This window comes from Myxocyprinus asiaticus, chromosome 45 (genome assembly GCF_019703515.2).
Source record: "Myxocyprinus asiaticus isolate MX2 ecotype Aquarium Trade chromosome 45, UBuf_Myxa_2, whole genome shotgun sequence".
Taxonomy (NCBI): domain Eukaryota; kingdom Metazoa; phylum Chordata; class Actinopteri; order Cypriniformes; family Catostomidae; genus Myxocyprinus; species Myxocyprinus asiaticus.
The window spans coordinates 19,597,066-19,616,555 of NC_059388.1; the positions used below are offsets into that span (position 1 = coordinate 19,597,066).

Genomic DNA, 19,490 nt, shown 5'->3' on the forward strand with positions numbered 1-19,490 from the left:
TGGCTGGTTTTAGAGGGATCACTTTATAATCTTAAACCAGCTAAAATTTAATAGAAAAAAACATGCATTACCAAATCTTACCCATTGCAATGTGAGGTTTGTAGTCCCAACACTTTCCTTATCAACAATCTGACAGTTTGCTGAAGAGGAACTGTGCGAAGAACCAAGTAACCCAACGCAGAAAGGCGGAAACTGTCAACTTCTGGTGGTTTTAAGAGGAATTACTCAAGGTCTCTCTCGTTTGGGCACCTGTTTATTGCTCAACTCTGCCTCATCAGGTTTTGAGACACAACTATGATGATAAACCCTGTGCGACGAACCTCGACAGGTCGTATTATGTTTATAAGGCCTACTTCCGCTAAACTAGTTGACCGATTTTACCCTTGATTAATCTACCCAAACCACAGACAGGCTGGATGGATTTAGCAGTGGCTGCAAAACAGACCCCCGCAGAAATCCAAACACATGTGTCCACTTCGTCCGCCTATCTACAGCTGCTGTTGCTTTTTTAAAACGCCTCAATCCTTCCACAAAGGACACTTTTTATTCTTCATAGCAAACAGCAAAGGCTCATTCGTGAGTAATGAGTGCTGTGGCGCAGTAGGCCCGCTCTGGATCGCTCTTATACGCACCGATCTCTGCAGCTCTCCCAGCCAGACCGAGGCGCGTTCCTTGCCGGATGGGTCCGGGTCGTGATACAGCGCCTGTACGGCCTGGTAAACCAGCGGCAGGGAGGGTTTCCCGCCTTCCATGGCGCTCATTTGTTTCGTGATGGTTGAAGATAAGTATGTTTGTATGACGGGGTTTGAGCTTCTCGGAAGGTTGCAGACGCGCAGGTTGGATGTTTATTCTGCCCTCGCGTTCTCCGTTCTGGCCGCCATCTCGAGCAGACACAGGGCGCTCCTCCTGAGTGTCAGTCAAACAAGTCCGTGTGGAATCTGAGAGACGGGAACTATAATGAGTCCGGCCCAGAATTATTTTATCATACGAATTCACTATTCCTCGAAAGATGTCCACATATAATGAGGAATTGCCCAGGTTTAAGGGTATTTAAATGTTTATTAGTATCAGTATCACTAGTCATTGTAAAAAAAAAAGAAGGGGAAAAAAAGACGTGAATTCATTGGAGAGCGGAGACACACCCACTGCTGCATTCATTCATAAGCGTCACTCTAAATGGTCTCATTTGTCTGCCATGTTTGATCCTACATTTTATTTATACACTTATTTATTATTTCAAAGTGTTAGGAACTAGTGAAATTGTTGAAGCTTTCTGAAGCAATGGAGCTTTCATTACAAATGTATTGAAAGTGGGTTCATAACTCGAAGTGTCTGTTCACGATTCCATTTACTTCCATCTGGTGGTCAAGAACACAAAGCGCACCTACTCGACTGCTTTATGACGTGTGCTTTGAGAACACATTTGATTTCGAATCGATAAAAGTTATCAACGCTGTATTGTCGTGTAAGTGCACCGTTTATAAATGAACCGAGTAAATAGGCTAAACTTAATGGCTTATGTAATGTATGAAAATAATGAATTGTGTAAAAAACAATTATAATATACTGGATTAGACTGTGAACTAGATTACATTTGTATATATATATATATATATATATATATATATATATATATATATATATATATATATATATATATATATATATATATATATATATATGTGTGTATTGTGTATTCTATATATACTTTATTTTATTTTCTATATATATATATATATATATATATATATATATATATATATATATATATATATATATACAGGTGCATCTCAATAAATTAGAATGTCGTGGAAAAGTTCATTTATTTCAGTAATTCAACTCAAATTGTGAAACTCGTGTGTTAAATAAATTCAATGCACACAGACTGAAGTAGTTCAAGTCTTTGGTTCTTTTAATTGTGATGATTTTGGCTCACATTTAACAAAAACCCACCAATTTACTATCTCAAAAAATTAGAATATGGTGACATGCCAATCAGCTAATCAACTCAAAACACCTGCAAAGGTTTCCTGAGCCTTCAAAATGGTCTCTCAGTTTGGTTCACTAGGCTACACAATCATGGGGAAGACTGCTGATCTGACAGTTGTCCAGAAGACAATCACTGACACCCTTCACAAGGAGGGTAAGTATCCAAGCATGTTAACAGAAAGTTGAGTGGAAGGAAAAAGTGTGGAAGAAAAAGATGCACAACCAACCGAGAGAACCGCAGCCTTATGAGGATTGTCAAGCAAAATCGATTCAAGAATTTGGGTGAACTTCACAAGGAATGGACTGAGACTTGGGTCAAGGCATCAAGAGCCACCACACACAGACGTGTCAAGGAATTTGGCTACAGTTGTCGTATTCCTCTTGTTAAGCCGCTCCTGAACCACAGACAACGTCAGAGGCGTCTTACCTGGGCTAAGGAGAAGAAGAACTGGACTGTTGCCCAGTGGTCCAAAGTCCTCTTTTCAGATGAGAGCAAGTTTTGTATTTCATTTGGAAACCAAGGTCCTAGAGTCTGGAGGAAGGGTGGAGAAGCTCATAGCCCAAGTTGCTTGAAGTCCAGTGTTAAGTTTCCACAGTCTGTGATGATTTGGGGTGCAATGTCATCTGCTGGTGTTGGTCCATTGTGTTTTTTGAAAACCAAAGTCACTGCACCCGTTTACCAAGAAATTTTGGAGCACTTCACACTTCCTTCTGCTGACCAGCTTTTTAAAGATGCTGATTTCATTTTCCAGCAGGATTTGGCGCCTGCCCACACTGCCAAAAGCACCAAAAGTTGGTTAAATGACCATGGTGTTGGTGTGCTTGACTGGCCAGCAAACTCACCAGACCTGAACCCCATAGAGAATCTATGGGGTATTGTCAAGAGGAAAATGAGAAACAAGAGACCAAAAAATGCAGATGAGCTGAAGGCCACTGTCAAAGAAACCTGGGCTTACATACCACCTCAGCAGTGCCACAAACTGATCACCTCCATGCCACGCCAAATTGAGGCAGTAATTAAAGCAAAAGGAGCCCCTACCAAGTATTGAGTACATATACAGTAAATGAACATACTTTCCAGAAGGCCAACAATTCACTAAAAATGTTTTTTTTATTGGTCTTATGATGTATTCTAATTTTTTGAGATAGTGAATTGGTGGGTTTTTGTTAAATGTGAGCCAAAATCATCACAATTAAAAGAACCAAAGACTTGAACTACTTCAGTCTGTGTGCATTGAATTTATTTGGTACACGAGTTTCACAATTTGAGTTGAATTACTGAAATAAATGAACTTTTCCACGACATTCTAATTTATTGAGATGCACCTGTATATATATATTGTGTATTCTATATATACTTTATTTTATTTTCTATATATATATATTATTATTATTCAATTTTTAATTATTTTTTTAAAAGTCTTGTTGCTGTTTTGTATTGTTGTGTACTGGAAGCTGTCACCAAGACAAATTCCTTGTATGTGTAAGCATACTTGGCAATAAAGCTCATTCTTCTTCTTCATCTTAAATGAATGAAATCGTGCTCGTGATTTGGGCAGTAGCATTTTATTAACAGGCGAGTGTACATATTTTTGTTACTGTATTCACAGTAGCGACATCTTTGATTTTTGACGGAATGACAACGAAATGTGAGGGATATACAATCTTTTCAATGGGTTTGTGCAATTAAGTGTTTTTGGATCATTCCGTTGATGAAACATTGAAAAACATCTTTCCAAGACATTTCAATAGACAAAAAAAAAAAAAAACAAACAAAAAAAAAAAATCTTAGGACAACAAATTGTGGAGAATTAGATGTGATCTAGGAGCTTTTTGATAGCTTTATTCACAATATTTTCGGCGAGGCATCTGTATTTGCCATAGGTGGGCGGAATTTCCGGTTGGCTAATGGAAGTCAGATTGGTTGGTGTCGTCCGTGTAGCAGGTAAAATTTAGCTAGCGTTTTATACTGTTATATTTTCACCTTTTAATCGCTGAAAATAGTATTTGAAAAGTTCTGGAACAATGTGTGCAGTTCATGGAGGTCACAATAGTCCAGCGAAACTAAATCTGTGGCTAAAACGACAGTGTTATTGATTTGTGAAAGTAAAGTAAAGGTAGGGATAATTTCATTTACTCCTCATGTTGTTCTAAACCTGTATGACTTTCTTCTGTTAAACACAAAAGGGAGATGTTAGGCAGAATGTTAGGGACTGACAATTTCAGTCATCATTCACTTTTATTGTATGAGGCTGTCAGTCCCTAACATTCTGCCTAACATCTCCCTTTTGTTTTCAATGGAAGAAAGTCATACAGGTTTGGAACAACATGAGGGGGAGTAAATGAAATTATCCCTACCTTTACTTTACTTTCACAAATCAATAACACTGTCGTTTTAGCCGCAGATTTAGAATGATCCCTACATGTAAATAATTACAAAGTTTTTATTTTGGGTGCACTAACTTTTTAATATAAATTATACAGAGTCTTTGCTGTGTACACTAATTGTATTTTAACTACATACTGGGAAAAAAAACCCTCATTTGTCAGCTGATGTTTTTTCAAAAACCTTTTAAATGCTTTTTACATTTGTCTTTTGAATAAAAATTGAAATTGGTTGAAAGAATCTAGCATATTTCATTTACACACTATTATGACTTTCATAATCACCCTAGCCTTTTTTTTTTTTTTAAAAATAGGTAATCTAATCTGTCTTCACATTCTCACTCCTTTTTCATCAACTGAATATACTTTTTGCACAGCTGTAATTTGCCTGACCCAAAGTCATCTACAATTTTGAGCAACATTTGTTAAAAGTAAAACTGTCTGAGATGCTTCACCTCAGATTTTGTGTATGCTTTATCAAAGGGAATGTTTAACACAAGGTCTTATTTGCATGTTTGAATTTTGAGGCACAGCATGGTCAGCTGGCTTTGGAGGTAATACCCATTTGGACCATTTGGTTGTATTACAAATTGCCCATCTCCCATGGATTTGACGTCTCCATTCGGCTGGTGAAGAAATTCTGCAAGTGATTTAGATTTGAATGAGCACTTCACCTCTAAAATGTGTGTAGCATCAATGATACCGTCTGGGCTGGTTGCTAACCATGGCTCATCAAAACAGACTAAAAGACCTCTCTGCTCTACAGTATGCCCTCTGTCTTGTAGCATTTCAATGGCTTTTACCTCATTATTGCTGCCATACTTAGTAGCTGAGTTTCCTTTAAATGTAGGGAACAAGTGTTCATCCAAGTATTTTGAGGGTCAGTTTTGCTGCATTTTGGTACCCTCTTAGCTGTACTGGCTGTAATGAGACAATGTAAATGCCAGTGATAAACAGGAGAAAATGATGGAAGAACAGCAGTTGATGTGCACTTCAAGAGCGCTTGTGTGAGGAGATACCCGTATTTGTATCTTTCATCTCAATAATAATAGAGAAAGCAGTAGCTAAACAACTGTTGGGGGTAGTGAAGGATAACAATATTTATGATAAAATTTCAGTCAGGTTTTACAGAAAACCACAGTACAGAAACAGCCCTTCTTTGGGTCACAGTTGACCTGCTAATGGCGGAGGACCCTGGAGAGTGCTCCATTTTAGTGTTGCTTGATTGAACTGCAGCATTTTATACAGTTGATCATTCAGTTTTAATTGATACATTGAAGAGATGGGTGGAATATCTGGGGTGACATAAAGACTGGTTTGTCCCCTACTTGACAAATAGGAAATTTGTAGTGTCTGTTGGAGATGAGATGTCCTTGTCTTCAAAAGTTAATTGTGGTATTCCGCAAGGATATCTTTTAGGACCAATATTGTTTTCATTATATATGTTATTGCTTGGTTCAGTGATTTGTAAATACAACATACATTTTCATTGCTATGCAGATGACCTGCAATTGTATTTATCGTTAAATCCCAATGATCTGACTAATTAATGTACTTCAATCTTGTATAGGAGATATAAAAAATTGGATGGCATATAATTTTCTTCAGTTAACTACTGACAAAACTGAGGTTGTTATAATCAGTCATGATTCTGAAAAAAGTCAGCACTTAGACAGGTGGTCCCAAATAATCAAAAGGTGGTGAAGAAATTGGGAGTCTACTGTACTTTGATACTAATTTAAATTTTGAATAATTCGTCCGGAAGTTAGTTCAGTCTTGTTTTTATCAGTTAAGGAACATTTCAAAGGTTAGACATGTTTTGAGTTTCAAGGATACAGAGAAGCTTATACATGCTTTTAATTGTTCTAACCTTGATTATTGTAACGGACTGTTTTCAGTTTTAAATCAATGCACTTTAGCACGGCTACAATCAGTGCAAATGCTGCAGTTAGACTTTTGACATGAACTAGGTCTTTTAATCATATTACTCCGAGTTTAGCTTCTTTGCATTGGTTACCAATTTATTTTAGGGTTGATTTGAATATTTTATTAGTTACATATAAGGCATTAGAATATTTAGCAGAACTTTTAAGACTTTATGAAACAGTTAGACCTCTTAGATCTTCTTGTCATGAACTGTTGGCTGTTCCAAGATCCAGATGTAAAACTAAAGGTGACAGCGTTTGTAGTGAAGGCCCCACGATCGCCTGCCCTGGGATATTAGATCTGCTGAATATGTGTCTGTTTTTAAGTTTCATTTAAAAACTCATTTGTATAGACTGGCTTTTATTACTATATGAATGTGCTGTGTTTTACTGTGTGTGTTGCATTTATTATGTGTTGTGAATATGTAATATCTTACTGTGTGTTCTTTTTGATTTTAAGTTCTGTAAAGCACTTTGTACTTAATTATTAAAAAGTGCTATATAAATACATTTATTATTATTATTATTATTATTATTTGTTTTACAGAAGCTTACAAGCGTCAGTGACAAACATCACATCACTACTAGAAACCCTGTTGTTATTGTCATAATCTCTTTTAATACAAAATTTGTTTTGTTTTGTTGTTGTTGTTTTTTTTCTTCTTCTCTTAAACTGATATTGGAGCCTAAAATGTAAGGCTTAGAGACTTGAAATGTAGTGCAATGGTAGTAGGCTACTCTTGCTCGCTACTGATGCGAATGGCCATGCGGGGGCGCTATAATAAAAGCAAATGCGTTTCGAACTCCAGAACCATGTCAAAACCTCAAGAAACCTCAAACTGTTGGAATCCTTTGGTGAGTTGGGTCAAAACAAACCAAATGTATACATTTGAGTGATATCATAAAATACTGATATATCGATTATTGATATTACGAATATATATTAACATCAGTCAACATTTAAAGGTGCACTCAGTCATTTTTCCCTCATTAAAAAAGTTTAACCTCTAAAGCAGTTAATTGTAATTTTGCAATATATGTAGGAAATCATGACCACTCACATTAAAATGAAGACTCTAGTCATATCAGTAACCTTATAAAAGCTGTTTTATTCTACATGGAGAGGGTCCCCTCATGGGGGCTGCCATGTTAGAATCACATGACCAGCCGAATACAACTCGCTTAATCTCAGTAACCGTACTGTTATTTGACACTTTCACTCATTGATTAAAGTAATCATGGCTGACTGTGAACACTACATTTCCACAATGGCACCTGAAACTGAACACTATTGATTATAAATTATGCTGCATTCAAGCCGCTATGTGTCAGTGTAAGTCCAAGATGACACAAAGACAAAAGTTACTGAGTGCACCTATAAATTAGAAGCCTAATTTGTGTGCTTTCAATTAGCTGCCAGTTGCATTTCATTTATTGTAGTCTTATGCAATAGCTTTTGTAATAGAGGTTTTGGCTAATTTATATGACCAAACTTGTGACCTCACTGAAATAAATCCTTAAGTGCAGTTTCTTAAATGAATTACAGTCTCCACAGGTTGTCTGGCAAGAATGAGAATTGAGATGTCCAAAATGATTGTTTATTTACATCCATGCCACTCTTAGATCACAGTGAACAATGTTAACTGTCTTGACAGAAGATATGTGTGGTTTCTGGATTAAACATAAAGATAAGATAATGGAATCATCAACTACTTCTATGAATAACAACTACAATGGATATAATATAATTAACACATTTTAAATGAAACATTCGAATGTCATTTTGCTCCGTAATAAACATATACTATAAATATATAATAGCTCCCAAGTTGTATTATTACAGAAGTATGTGAAGAGGGCATTTAAATATGAACAGTATTTACACATTATTACTTACAGCCTGAAGGACGCATAAAGTTGAAGAAAAAGGTTGTTGGGAATGATTAAATCCACTGAAGATCAAATAACCCTTAAAGAACAAATACTGAAGTCAATAATAATAATCCAGCCAGTGAAGCACAGCAACAATATCCACACTCTGTTAAGAAAAATTAAAGGTTGGGGCCTGGGTAGCTCAGCGAGTGTTGGCGCTCACTACCACCCCTGGAGTCATGAGTTCGAATCCAGGGTGTGCTGAGTGACTCCAGCCAGGTCCCCTAAGCAACCAAATTGGCCCAGTTGCTAGCGAGGGTAGAGTCACATGGGGTAACCTCCTCGTGGTCGCTATAATGTGGTTCTCGCTATCAGTGGGGCGCGTGGTGAATTGTGCGTGGATGGTGGATAATAGCATGAAGCCTCCACACGCGCTATGTCTCCGCGGTAACGTGCTCAACAAGCCATTTGATAAAATGTGCGTATTGATGGTCTCAGATGTGGAGGGAACTGAGATTTGTCCTCCGCCACCCGGATTGAGGCGAGTCACTACGCCACCACAAGGACTTAGAGCGCATTGGGAATTGGGCATTACAAATTGGGGAGAAAAAAAAAAGAAAGAAAAAAAACTAACGGTTGAATGTTCTAAAACGTTCCGCATGATAATTAGGTGAGCAGAGTTACATAGAACAATTCTGATTGGTCAGATTGGAAGACTACTGATTCATAGTCCACACTGACTGGCTCATCGGAGTTGGTGTGAGGGTTTGGGGAGACTAGAGACAGTTCATTGAAAAAAAAGAAAGCTCTCAAGAGAAAGCTCTTGAGCAATATTTATTTACCTAGGGATGCAATAATGTGCAGTGATGTTAACAGTAAAGATGTGAAGCATGGTCTGTATAATGATGTAGTGAGTGTCCTGGATGAATGTAGTAAGCCCTATTGTAAGCTTAAAAATAAGATACAGAATATCAGGCCAGGCTGGAGTAAGTATGTAGCTGAGTACCATGCTGAAGTTCGAGAAGCTACTAAATCATGGGTTATGGCAGGTAGACCCAGACAAGGGCCTGAGGTTGAGTACAAGAAACGTACAAATGCAAGATACAAGTATACCATTCGTTTCATTTGTAAAAATGAGCAAGCTCTGAGGGCTGATTCTATGGCTAAGAAGCTTTTAAATAACAATATTACTGATTTTTGGAAAGAAGTAAGAACTCTTATCTATTATCTATAGCTGAGTATTCCATGTACTGTAGATGGAGTCTCTGGTGCTGATAGTATTGTAGAGTTATGGAGACAGCATTATTGCAATTGATTTAATTGTGTCCAAAATGATTTGTATAATGTGGATTATATTGAGGGTGATGAACCAGTAATGATAAATTCACATGAGGTGCACCAAGCTATAAGCAAGCTATCTGATAACAAAGCAAGTGCTGAACATCTCTCTGCTGAACATCTTAAATATGGGAGTAAGAGGATAGCCCCTCTTTTAGCTATATGTTTTACTGGTTTTATGATACATGGTTTATTACCAGACTCAATGCTGTCTGTATTGTTAGTGGCAGTTATTAAGGACAAAGCTGGTAAGGTAGGTAGACTAGATAATTATAGGCCCATAGCTTTAGCCAGTATTTTGTCAAAAGTTTTTAGAAAAGATTTTGCTGGATAGGATAGTAGTGTTAATTAATTCTGCAGATAACCAGTTTGGATTTAAAGCTAAATATGGCACTGATTTGTGCATATATGCTTTAAAGGAAATAGTAAACAATTATAGAGATAAAAACTCATCAGTTCTTATGTGTTTTATTGATGCATCTAAAGCCTTTGATCGTGTAAATCACGGAAAGTTATTTCTTAAAATGAGACAAAGAGGGATGCCTAAATACATTGTGAGGATTCTGGCTTACTGGTATGCTCATCAGACCATGCAAGTAAAATAAGGTTGTAAAGTTTCAGCCCCATTTGGGGTCAGCAATGGTGTTAGGCGAGGGGGGATTTTGTTCCCAGTTCTCTTTAATCTCTGTATTGATGATCTGTCGAAATGTTTGAAAGCCTGTAATACTGGGTGTATGACTGGACATATTTTAGTGAACCATATTATGTATGCAGATGATCTTGTGATCTTTAGTCCTAGTAGTGCTGGTCTTCAGCAGCTCCTCAATTTATGTTCTGTGTATGGTTTTGAACATGATATCATATATAATGCTAGTAAGAGTGTTGTTATGATTTGCAGAACTAAAGAGGATAAATGTCTAAACTTTCCTGTTTTTAAATGGTCTGAAAAGAATCTTAATGTTTGTGTGAAGGAAAAATATCTTGAACATTTTATTACTGAGCAGATGACAGATGATGAGGATATTGAAAGGCAACGCCGCATGATGTATACACAGGCTAACATACTTTTACGCAAGTTTAGTGCATGTACAGATGAAGTGAAGATGTCTTTGTTTAAAGCATATTGTACACCACTCTACACTGCACATTTGTGGTCAAACTATAGGATAGCAAGCTTAAAGAGACTTCAAGTAGCTTATAATGGTGTAATGAGAATTTTATTGAAGAAACCTAGATGGCATAGTGCGAGTGAAATGTTTGTGGCTGCAGAGTTAAAACTTTACATGCTGTTTTAAGAAATGTTATATATAAGTTCATTTGCTGGCTCAACAAGTCTGAAAATGAAATTATTGTGGGCTTATCAAATATAAGGGTCAGTACTGTACGCTACCAATCCAAGCTGTGGAGACATTGGTACCGTTGCATCATTGTAACACTGATTTGTATGAATTATAATTATTTTGTATTTTATTTTATTTTTTTAAATGTATGCTGCTCATTTTATGTATTGTCTTGTTTTTTAATTGGACCCTGAATCTGTAGTAAAGTTTTGAAGTTCAGTGCTCATTGATTTAAAGACACTATTAGAGGGCAGTCACATATAAGAGAACACCTGCCTGAGGGTAAAGTGATGACCTTTTGAACAGCTTTGGGAGACTACAAGTGGGCGACTTCACATTTACTGAAGCCGGTCGCAGGTAGGACAAGGCACAGGTATCACACACACATTACGAGATGATGGCAGTCCAAAGTTACGAAGGTTTTTGTACTTTTTCAAGAATTAACAAAGTGACGTTGATGAGTTTGCAGGTTAGTGTATGAAACTGGTGTAACTGTGCAAACTGAAAGATTAGAAATTGCTACGTTCATAATGCAATTTCCCTGTATGTAGCATTGAATAGGTCTTTCGTTCAAGCAACCAAATTACAAAAAGACAAACTTGTAACTGAAAATACGTTATGTAGACTGTATGAAAGATACCTACACACAATATATCATCCACTGATGGCTAGAGAAAATAATATTTGTCCTTTGATAATGATTTGGGTTGAATTTAATGGAAAATTATGCGAGTTGAGCTCCGAGGTGCTCCTACCGGAGACAGCACGCCTGCGGTGTGTTCACGTACCCTCATAGAAAATAATTGTTTTGAATTTTAGAACACGCCATGTGGTCCGCCAGATGCATCCGGTGTGCGATCCTCCTTAACCTGTTGATGTGCATGCCCCAGGCCCCCCACCAGAACTGATGTCACATTGCTTAAATTAGTTCACATTTAATATATAGTCTAGTAAAAAAAAAAAAAAAAGTTAATAATGTAGACAAATTATACAGATGGATAATTTGTCAACATTATGATGTCACATTGCACACTTTACCAAAGTTGTGTTGAGAAATATGTTTGAAAACACAAAGACTGTTGTGCAACGAGCAGCCCTGTTTATATCTGAAAAAATCCTGATATATATCGATAATCAGGGTTGGGAGGGTTACTTTTTAAATGTATTCCACAACAGATTACAGAATACATGCTGTAAAATGTAATTTGTAACGTATTTCGTTAGATTACTCAAGGTCAGTAACGTATTCTAAATACTTTGGATTACTTCTTCAGCACTGGTAGATTTTTTCACTTGTTTTGACTATAAAAACTCTGCCAGTACAATAAGACAAAATACACATGTTAAAAATACATTCTCTGAAAAACCTAAATATCTTATGCAGTGTTGTTTCTAAAACAAGATAAATCAAATTGATCTTGTTTTAAGGATTTTTTGATATTTTTACAGGAAAACAATAAAAAAAATTATCAAGAATACAATTTTTGCCCTAATATCAAAGGTCTTAATAGAAAAACAGAAATTATGATCCAATGTGAATTTTCTTGATAAAAAAATATGATCGTGCCTGGTAACGTGCATGTAAAATGGCTAGAAATAGCATTTAGCTTAGCGTAAAGCTGACATTTCTTTTGCTCCAAACTTACTTCAAACTTATTTGCAGGAAGATTCACTGGAGTCCCAATATCAATAATTATCAAAAACATGTTGAATTTATTCAGCATGGCTACACTGGGCCAAAATTATATATATATATATATATATATATATATATATATATATATATATATATATATATATATATATATATATGTGTGTGTGTGTGTGTGTGTGTGTGTGTGTGTGTTTTATTTATTATGACTAAGTGATAATATCAGCATTTACTCAAATTTAATTTATTGCATAACCTCAACCTTGCAGCCAATCAAGACTAAGACAAGAAGACTGTCCAAGATCGTCCAATTCTATAAAGATGGTTTAATTCTTGATTAGTCAGATACTTTTTATTCAATTACTCAAATTATGAAGAATTAACATGTCAATTTTGAAAAACGAGAGTCTTTTATTTGAATTTAAATCCAGTGAATTTACACGTGATAGATGCTATTTACACTAAGTGCAAATAGCAGTAAAAAGCATCTTCTTTGCTCTGAGTGCAAATAGTGTTAGATGCTGCTTGCATTTTTAGAGTCCAACAGGCACTCTACACCAGCCCCTACCCCTACACCTAACCCTAACCTTACCTTACAAAAATGTATCTTGGTTTACTACAGTAACTATATAATCACCATGTTATTTTGTAGTAAAATCATAGTAAACCACAAAATTAAACATGGTTATTATATTAACACTATGGTTAATTGCAATAAAACAATGGCCAAAAATCATGGTTACTACCTACTATGTCCATGAACAAAAGAAAAATCAACTTTATATACATTTTTATTTATTATTATAAGTAGTATTGAAGCAAAAATTACAGTAAGACAGGAGACAGGATGGGAAAAAGTAAGACAAAGGGGGTAATCAAACCTGGGATGTCTGCTTGATAAAAACTCACACCGTCTTTACATACTACAGTATTGCAGCAACACATGGGGATACAGTTTAACTTTAAATTGAGTGCAAAAAGCCCTGCTCTGTGGGAGGTGCAATTTACACCTAGTGCAAATAGTATCTATCTATCTATCTATCTATCTATAGTATCTATAGTATAGTAATAGTGTCAGCTTCACAAACACAACAGATTAAACACAACAGCTTCTGTAGCACCGTGGCCTTCCTTCTGCCAGTCTCTCTCTCCCTGCTGCTGGTGGCGTGGCTGTTTATATGCTGCTCTCCCCATGCTCACTGGAATTAGAGACAGGTGTTAAACATAATCTAGCTCAGGTACAAGCGCCCTTACCGCTTTCTCTCTCTCCGGACTGATGCTTGACCACGCCCCCGCTGCCACATATCCCCACCGCCCAACTCAGGCTGGGGAGGCATCCGGCCTGTCTACCACTCCCCCCCCATTTCTGGAAAGGAAGTCGGCGACAGCCATCTGCGCTCCCGGTCTGTGGACCACCTTGAACTTAAATGGCTGAAGAGCCAGATACCAACGGGTGATCCACGCGTTGGTATCCTCCATGCGGTGAAGCCATTGGAGTGGGGCGTGATCCAAGCAGAGGGTGAAGGCCCACCCCAACAGGTAGTATCGGAGAGTGAGGACCGCCCACTTGATGGCGAGACACTCCTTTTCCATGGTGCTGTACTTAGTCTCTCTCTAAGAGAGCTTACAGCTAATACAGCACCGGGCGCTCCTCCCCCTCCACCACCTGCGAGAGTATGGCCCCCAGCCCTCTGTCTGAAGTGTCCGTCTGCAAGACAAAAGGGAGAGAGAAATTGGGTAAATGTAAAAGCGGCTTTCACTTGCATAAACGCCTGTTGACACTGCTCCGTCCACTGGACCGGGTCTGGAGCTCCCTTTTTAGTGAGATCAGTCAACGGGCTGGTGACGTCCGAATAATTAGGCACAAATCTCCTATAATAGCCAGCCAGCCCCAGGAACTGTCTCACCCCCTTTTTGGTCTTGGGCCTCGGGCAGGCCGCAATCGCCGCAGTCTTGTCAATTTGAGGATGCACCTGCCCATGGCCCAAGTGGAACCCCAGATACCGTACCTCCACCCGCCCAATCACGCACTTCTTGGGGTTTGTTGTGAGTCCGGCCCGTCGCAGCAATCTCAGAACCGCCCTCAGATGTTGCATGTGCCGCTGCCAATCATTGCTGTAAATGATGATGTCATCCAAGTATGCAGCGGCGTAAGCCAAATGCGGTTTTAGGATTCGGTCCATGAGACACCGAAACGTAGCCGGGGCTCCAAACAAACCGAACGGATGCGTCACAAATTGGTGTAATCCAAACGGTGTGGAGAAAGCTGTTTTTTCATGGGAAATTGGTGTCAAGGGGATCTGCCAATAACCCTTGGTCAAATCCAGTGTCGAATAAAATCGAGCAGTGCCCAACCGATCGAGCAACCCATCAACGCGAGGCATTGGGTATGCGTCAAATTTAGACACCGCGTTGACTTTTCTATAATCCACACAGAATCGTACAGACCCGTCACTCTTAGGAACTAGAACAACTGGGCTGGACCAATCGCTGTGGGATTCCTCTATTACCCCCATATTGAGCATAGCATCCAATTCTACCTGGACAATTTTCTTTTTGTGCTCAGGCAATCGGTAGGGATGGCTACGTACCACCACCCCCGGCTTGGTCTCGATGAGCTGTATGAGGTTCGTACAACCTGGAAGAGGGGAAAACACGTCTGCAAACTCCTTCTGCAACTTGGCAACCTCTGCGAGTTGATACGGTGAGAGGTGGTCTCCGCAAGTGACTGGGGTGAAATGATTGTGTTTTGTATTCACCTCTGGCCCGAGCTCTGGCCTCTCTGGGACTACCGTAGCCAACGTCACAGGGACCGCCTCGCTCCACAATTTCAGGAGGTTGAGGTGGTATATTTGATGTGCGTCCCCTCTATCGGTTCCCTTTACCTCATAATCGAGATCCCCCACTCGTCGTGTGACCTCAAAGGGTCCTTGCCACGTGGCGAGTAATTTGGAGCTCGATGTGGGAAGTAATATGAGTACCTTATCTCCTGGTGCAAATTCCCGCAGCCGAGTTCCCCTGTCATCCAGTCGGCGCTGTCGTTCTTGAGCTTGGAACAAATTCTCCTGTGTTAGTTGCCACAAGGTGTAGAGTTTTGCTCTAAGATCAAGAACGTATTGAATTTCGTTCTTTCAATGCCAAATGGTCCTCCGCAAGACGAACGGCTTCCTCCAGCGATGCCGGGTGGTGGCACTGGACCCACTCCGCCGTTCCTCTTGGCAGTCGATGGATCAGCTGCTCCAGTACCACCCAGTCGACAACTCCCGCGACGTCGCGATTCCCCGCCAGCAGCCATTTCCGGCACGTGTCTCGGAGCCGTTGGGAAAAAGCAAATGTGCGGTCGGTCTTACCCAGCTTCAAGGTCTGGAACAGCTGGCGATACTGTTCCAGGCTACGACCCACCCGCTGCAGGATGGACTTTTTCAGGTCATCATAGGCCAGGAGATTAGTCGCCGGCAACTGTTGGGCGGCAAGCTGAGCTTCCCTGGACAGCAAGGGGAGGAGCCTGGCCACCCACTGATTCCGTGGTTCTCTCGAATAAGTCGAGGAAAGCCTCGGCATTGTCGTCGGCTCCCATCTTCAGGAGTGTGGGGGGAGGCAGTTGGCTGCGGTGGTCCGGGGACATGGCTCTCTCTTTCTTCTGGCTGAGGAGGCTCCGGATCGCGAGCCGGTCCTCTGCTTGAGCCCGTAGGATCTCAAAAAAGTGCCGTTCCTGGTCTTGGCGTAGCTCAAGCAGTGCTTGCTCGTTGGATTGATGCATACTGGCAAGGGACTGGAGGATCTCGGCCACCTGGGAGGACTCCATGAGGCGTACTTCAGTTTTAATTCCGGGTTTCGGCACCAGTGTAACACTATCTCACAGGCAGAAGGGAAGGAGAACACAGGGAAGTGAAGTTTCCAGATTCAAGTACAAGTTTTAATTGGCCACCTCAGTGCTTTACAATTTCACAAACTCATCAGTCTCACAGGCACAGAGTTACTTAAACACATCAGCTTCACAGGCATATAGTTACTTAAACACATCAGCTTCACAAACACAACAGATTAAACACAACAGCTTCTGTAGCACCGTGGCCTTCCTTGTGCCAGTCTCTCTCTCCCTGCTGCTGGTGGCGTGGCTGTTTATATGCCGCTCTCCCCATGCTCACTGGAATTAGAGACAGGTGTTAAACATAATCTAGCTCAGGTGCAAGTGCCCTTACCGCTTTCTCTCCACGCCCCCGCTGCACAAGTATAGAATTTGCTCAGATAATTATTTACTTATATGCTGCTGATAAAAGTTGTTAATCTTTGTTACTCGCAGGATGTCAGTCACCTTCCTGTAACCCAGGTTGTATCATACCCATACAACTCAGATGTATAGCTTGGTTACAATACAACCCTGGGTCACTGGAGGGCTTCTTATTTGCCAAAGGACTTTCATGAATTGGATCATTCAACACTCAAATGATGACAAAACATTAACACATTGTTCAGAATGTGCACCTCCCCAGTAAAAGATTTAATACAAAATTACATTTTTACATCATAAAATAAAATATAGTGCTTCTCAAAAATATAACGTATTTTCATTATAAATAGGATTCAAATAAATAGCCAAACATGCATCATGTAGAAATATTAAGACACTCTCTTTTATGTGTACACAAAGATTATAATGTTTCTTTCAGAAAGTAAAAATAAAAGACCTGCAAATAAACAATAACACATTTAAAAATGTAATTGCAGACAAATAAGCATTATATTACCAATTATGATCAGAACTCAAACTAAACAAACAAAAGTAAAAGACTTAGCAACAAAGATTAGCAACAAATAAATTCCTATGTATTAATGAATTTCTACATTTTATAAGTTATAATGAATTGGTAATAACAGAAATGGCAAAATTTAAACCAGCCTAGAAGAGTATACTTACCTGCTGAAAGCTGAGAAAAGATAGGCAAGTATATATATACAGGTGCATCTCAATAAATTAGAATGTCGTGGAAAAGTTCATTTATTTCAGTAATTCAACTCAAATTGTGAAACTCGTGTATTAAATAAATTCAGTGCACACAGACTGAAGTAGTTTAAGTCCTTGGTTCTTTTAATTGTGATGATTTTGGCTCACATTTAACAAAAACCCACCAATTCACTATCTCAAAAAATTAGAATACATCATAAGACCAATATAAAAAACATTTTTAGTGAATTGTTGGCCTTCTGGAAAGTATGTTCATTTACTGTATATGTACTCAATACTTGGTAGGGGCTCCTTTTGCTTTAATTACTGCCTCAATTCGGCGTGGCACGGAGGTGATCAGTTTGTGGCACTGCTGAGGTGGTATGGAAGCCCAGGTTTCTTTGACAGTGGCCTTCAGCTCATCTGCATTTTTTGGTCTCTTGTTTCTCATTTTCCTCTTGACAATACCCCATAGATTCTCTATGGGGTTCAGGTCTGGTGAGACTGCTGGCCAGTCAAGCACACCAACACCATGGTCATTTAACCAACGTTTGGTGCTTTTGTCAGTGTGGGCAGGTGCTAAATCCTGCTGGAAAATGAAATCAGCATCTTTAAAAAGCTGGTCAGCAGAAGGAAGCATGAAGTGCTCCAAAATTTCTTGGTAAATGGGTGCAGTGACTTTGGTTTTCAAAAAAACACAATGGACCAACACCAGCAGATGACATTGCAGCCCAAATCATCACAGACTGTGGAAACTTAACACTGGACTTCAAGCAAATTGGGCTATGAGCTTCTCCACCCTTCCTCCAGACTCTAGGACCTTGGTTTCCAAATGAAATACAAAACTTGCTCTCATCTGAAAAGAGGACTTTGGACCACTGGGCAACAGTCCAGTTCTTTTTCTCCTTAGCCCAGGTAAGACGCCTCTGAGGTTGTCTGTGGTTCAGGAGTGGCTTAACAAGAGGAATACGACAACTGTAGCCAAATTCCTTGACACGTCTGTGTGTGGTGGCTCTTGATGCCTTGACCCCAGCCTCAGTCCATTCCTTGTGAAGTTCACCCAAATTCTTGAATCGATTTTGCTTGACAATCCTCATAAGGCTGCGGTTCTCTCGGTTGGTTGTGCATCTTTTTCTTCCACACTTTTTCCTTCCACTCAACTTTCTGTTAACATGCTTGGATACAGCACTCTGTGAACAGCCAGCTTCTTTGGCAATGAATGTTTGTGGCTTACATGATTGTCTTCTGGACAACTGTCAGATCAGCAGTCTTCCCCATGATTGTGTAGCCTAGTGAACCAAACTGAGAGACCATTTTGAAGGCTCAGGAAACCTTTGCAGGTGTTTTGAGCTGATTAGCTAATTGGCATGTCACCATATTCTAATTTTTTGAGATAGTGAATTGGTGGGTTTTTGTTAAATGTGAGCCAAAATCATCACAACTAAAAGAACCAAAGACTTAAACTACTTCAGTCTGTGTGCACTGAATTTATTTAATACACGAGTTTCACAATTTGAGTTGAATTACTGAAATAAATGAACTTTTCCACGACATTCTAATTTATTGAGATGCACCTGTATATATAGAGAGAGAGAGAGAGAGAGAGAGAGAGAGAGAGAGAGAGAGTCTCCAAGGAGAAATGAAGGAACTGAAGTGAGGTGTATAAAAAGAGGCTGGACATATAGGATTTGCAGTTTAACCCTCTTTATCTCTCCCCAGATTATCAAAGTTGACCCACAATCTAAGTTTTAGCTAACAAGATAAACTGGCAGTTTGGACATAATCCCTCTGTTACATTAATATGGTTTGTGGGGATTTTTAGGGATTGGTTTAGTTAAATCTTGTTTCTAGATTATGGCTCATCCTTGTGCTTGGGGACCTGAAGAGTTTGGTTTGTCTTTCACCTGCCGCTCAAGAAATGGAAGCCAAGATTTAAGAAGCCAGATCAATTTAAATGTGACAATTGTTGGTTTGGCCAAATAAAAACACTAGTCCAGCTTTTACTAGGGGTTTCAGTCACATATATTAGTGTATATCACCTTTAA

The 19,490-nt window shown here is 39.1% G+C and overlaps 1 protein-coding gene across 2 annotated transcripts in view; it reads right to left on the reverse strand.

Annotated features, from left to right (window-relative positions):
- The window catches only part of LOC127434959 (transportin-3-like), a 30,606-nt gene extending 29,546 nt beyond the window's left edge, over positions 1-1,060 (reverse strand). The window contains exon 1 of one of the 2 annotated variants that reach the window (XM_051688019.1): positions 633-1,060. In XM_051688019.1, coding sequence (XP_051543979.1) covers positions 633-761 — 129 coding nt within the window. In that variant the 5' untranslated portion in view covers positions 762-1,060. Of the gene's footprint in view, positions 1-81; positions 236-632 lie in introns of those variants that run through there. The other variant, XM_051688020.1, reaches the window with a different exon arrangement.
- Positions 1,061-19,490: the final 18,430 nt, after the last annotated feature.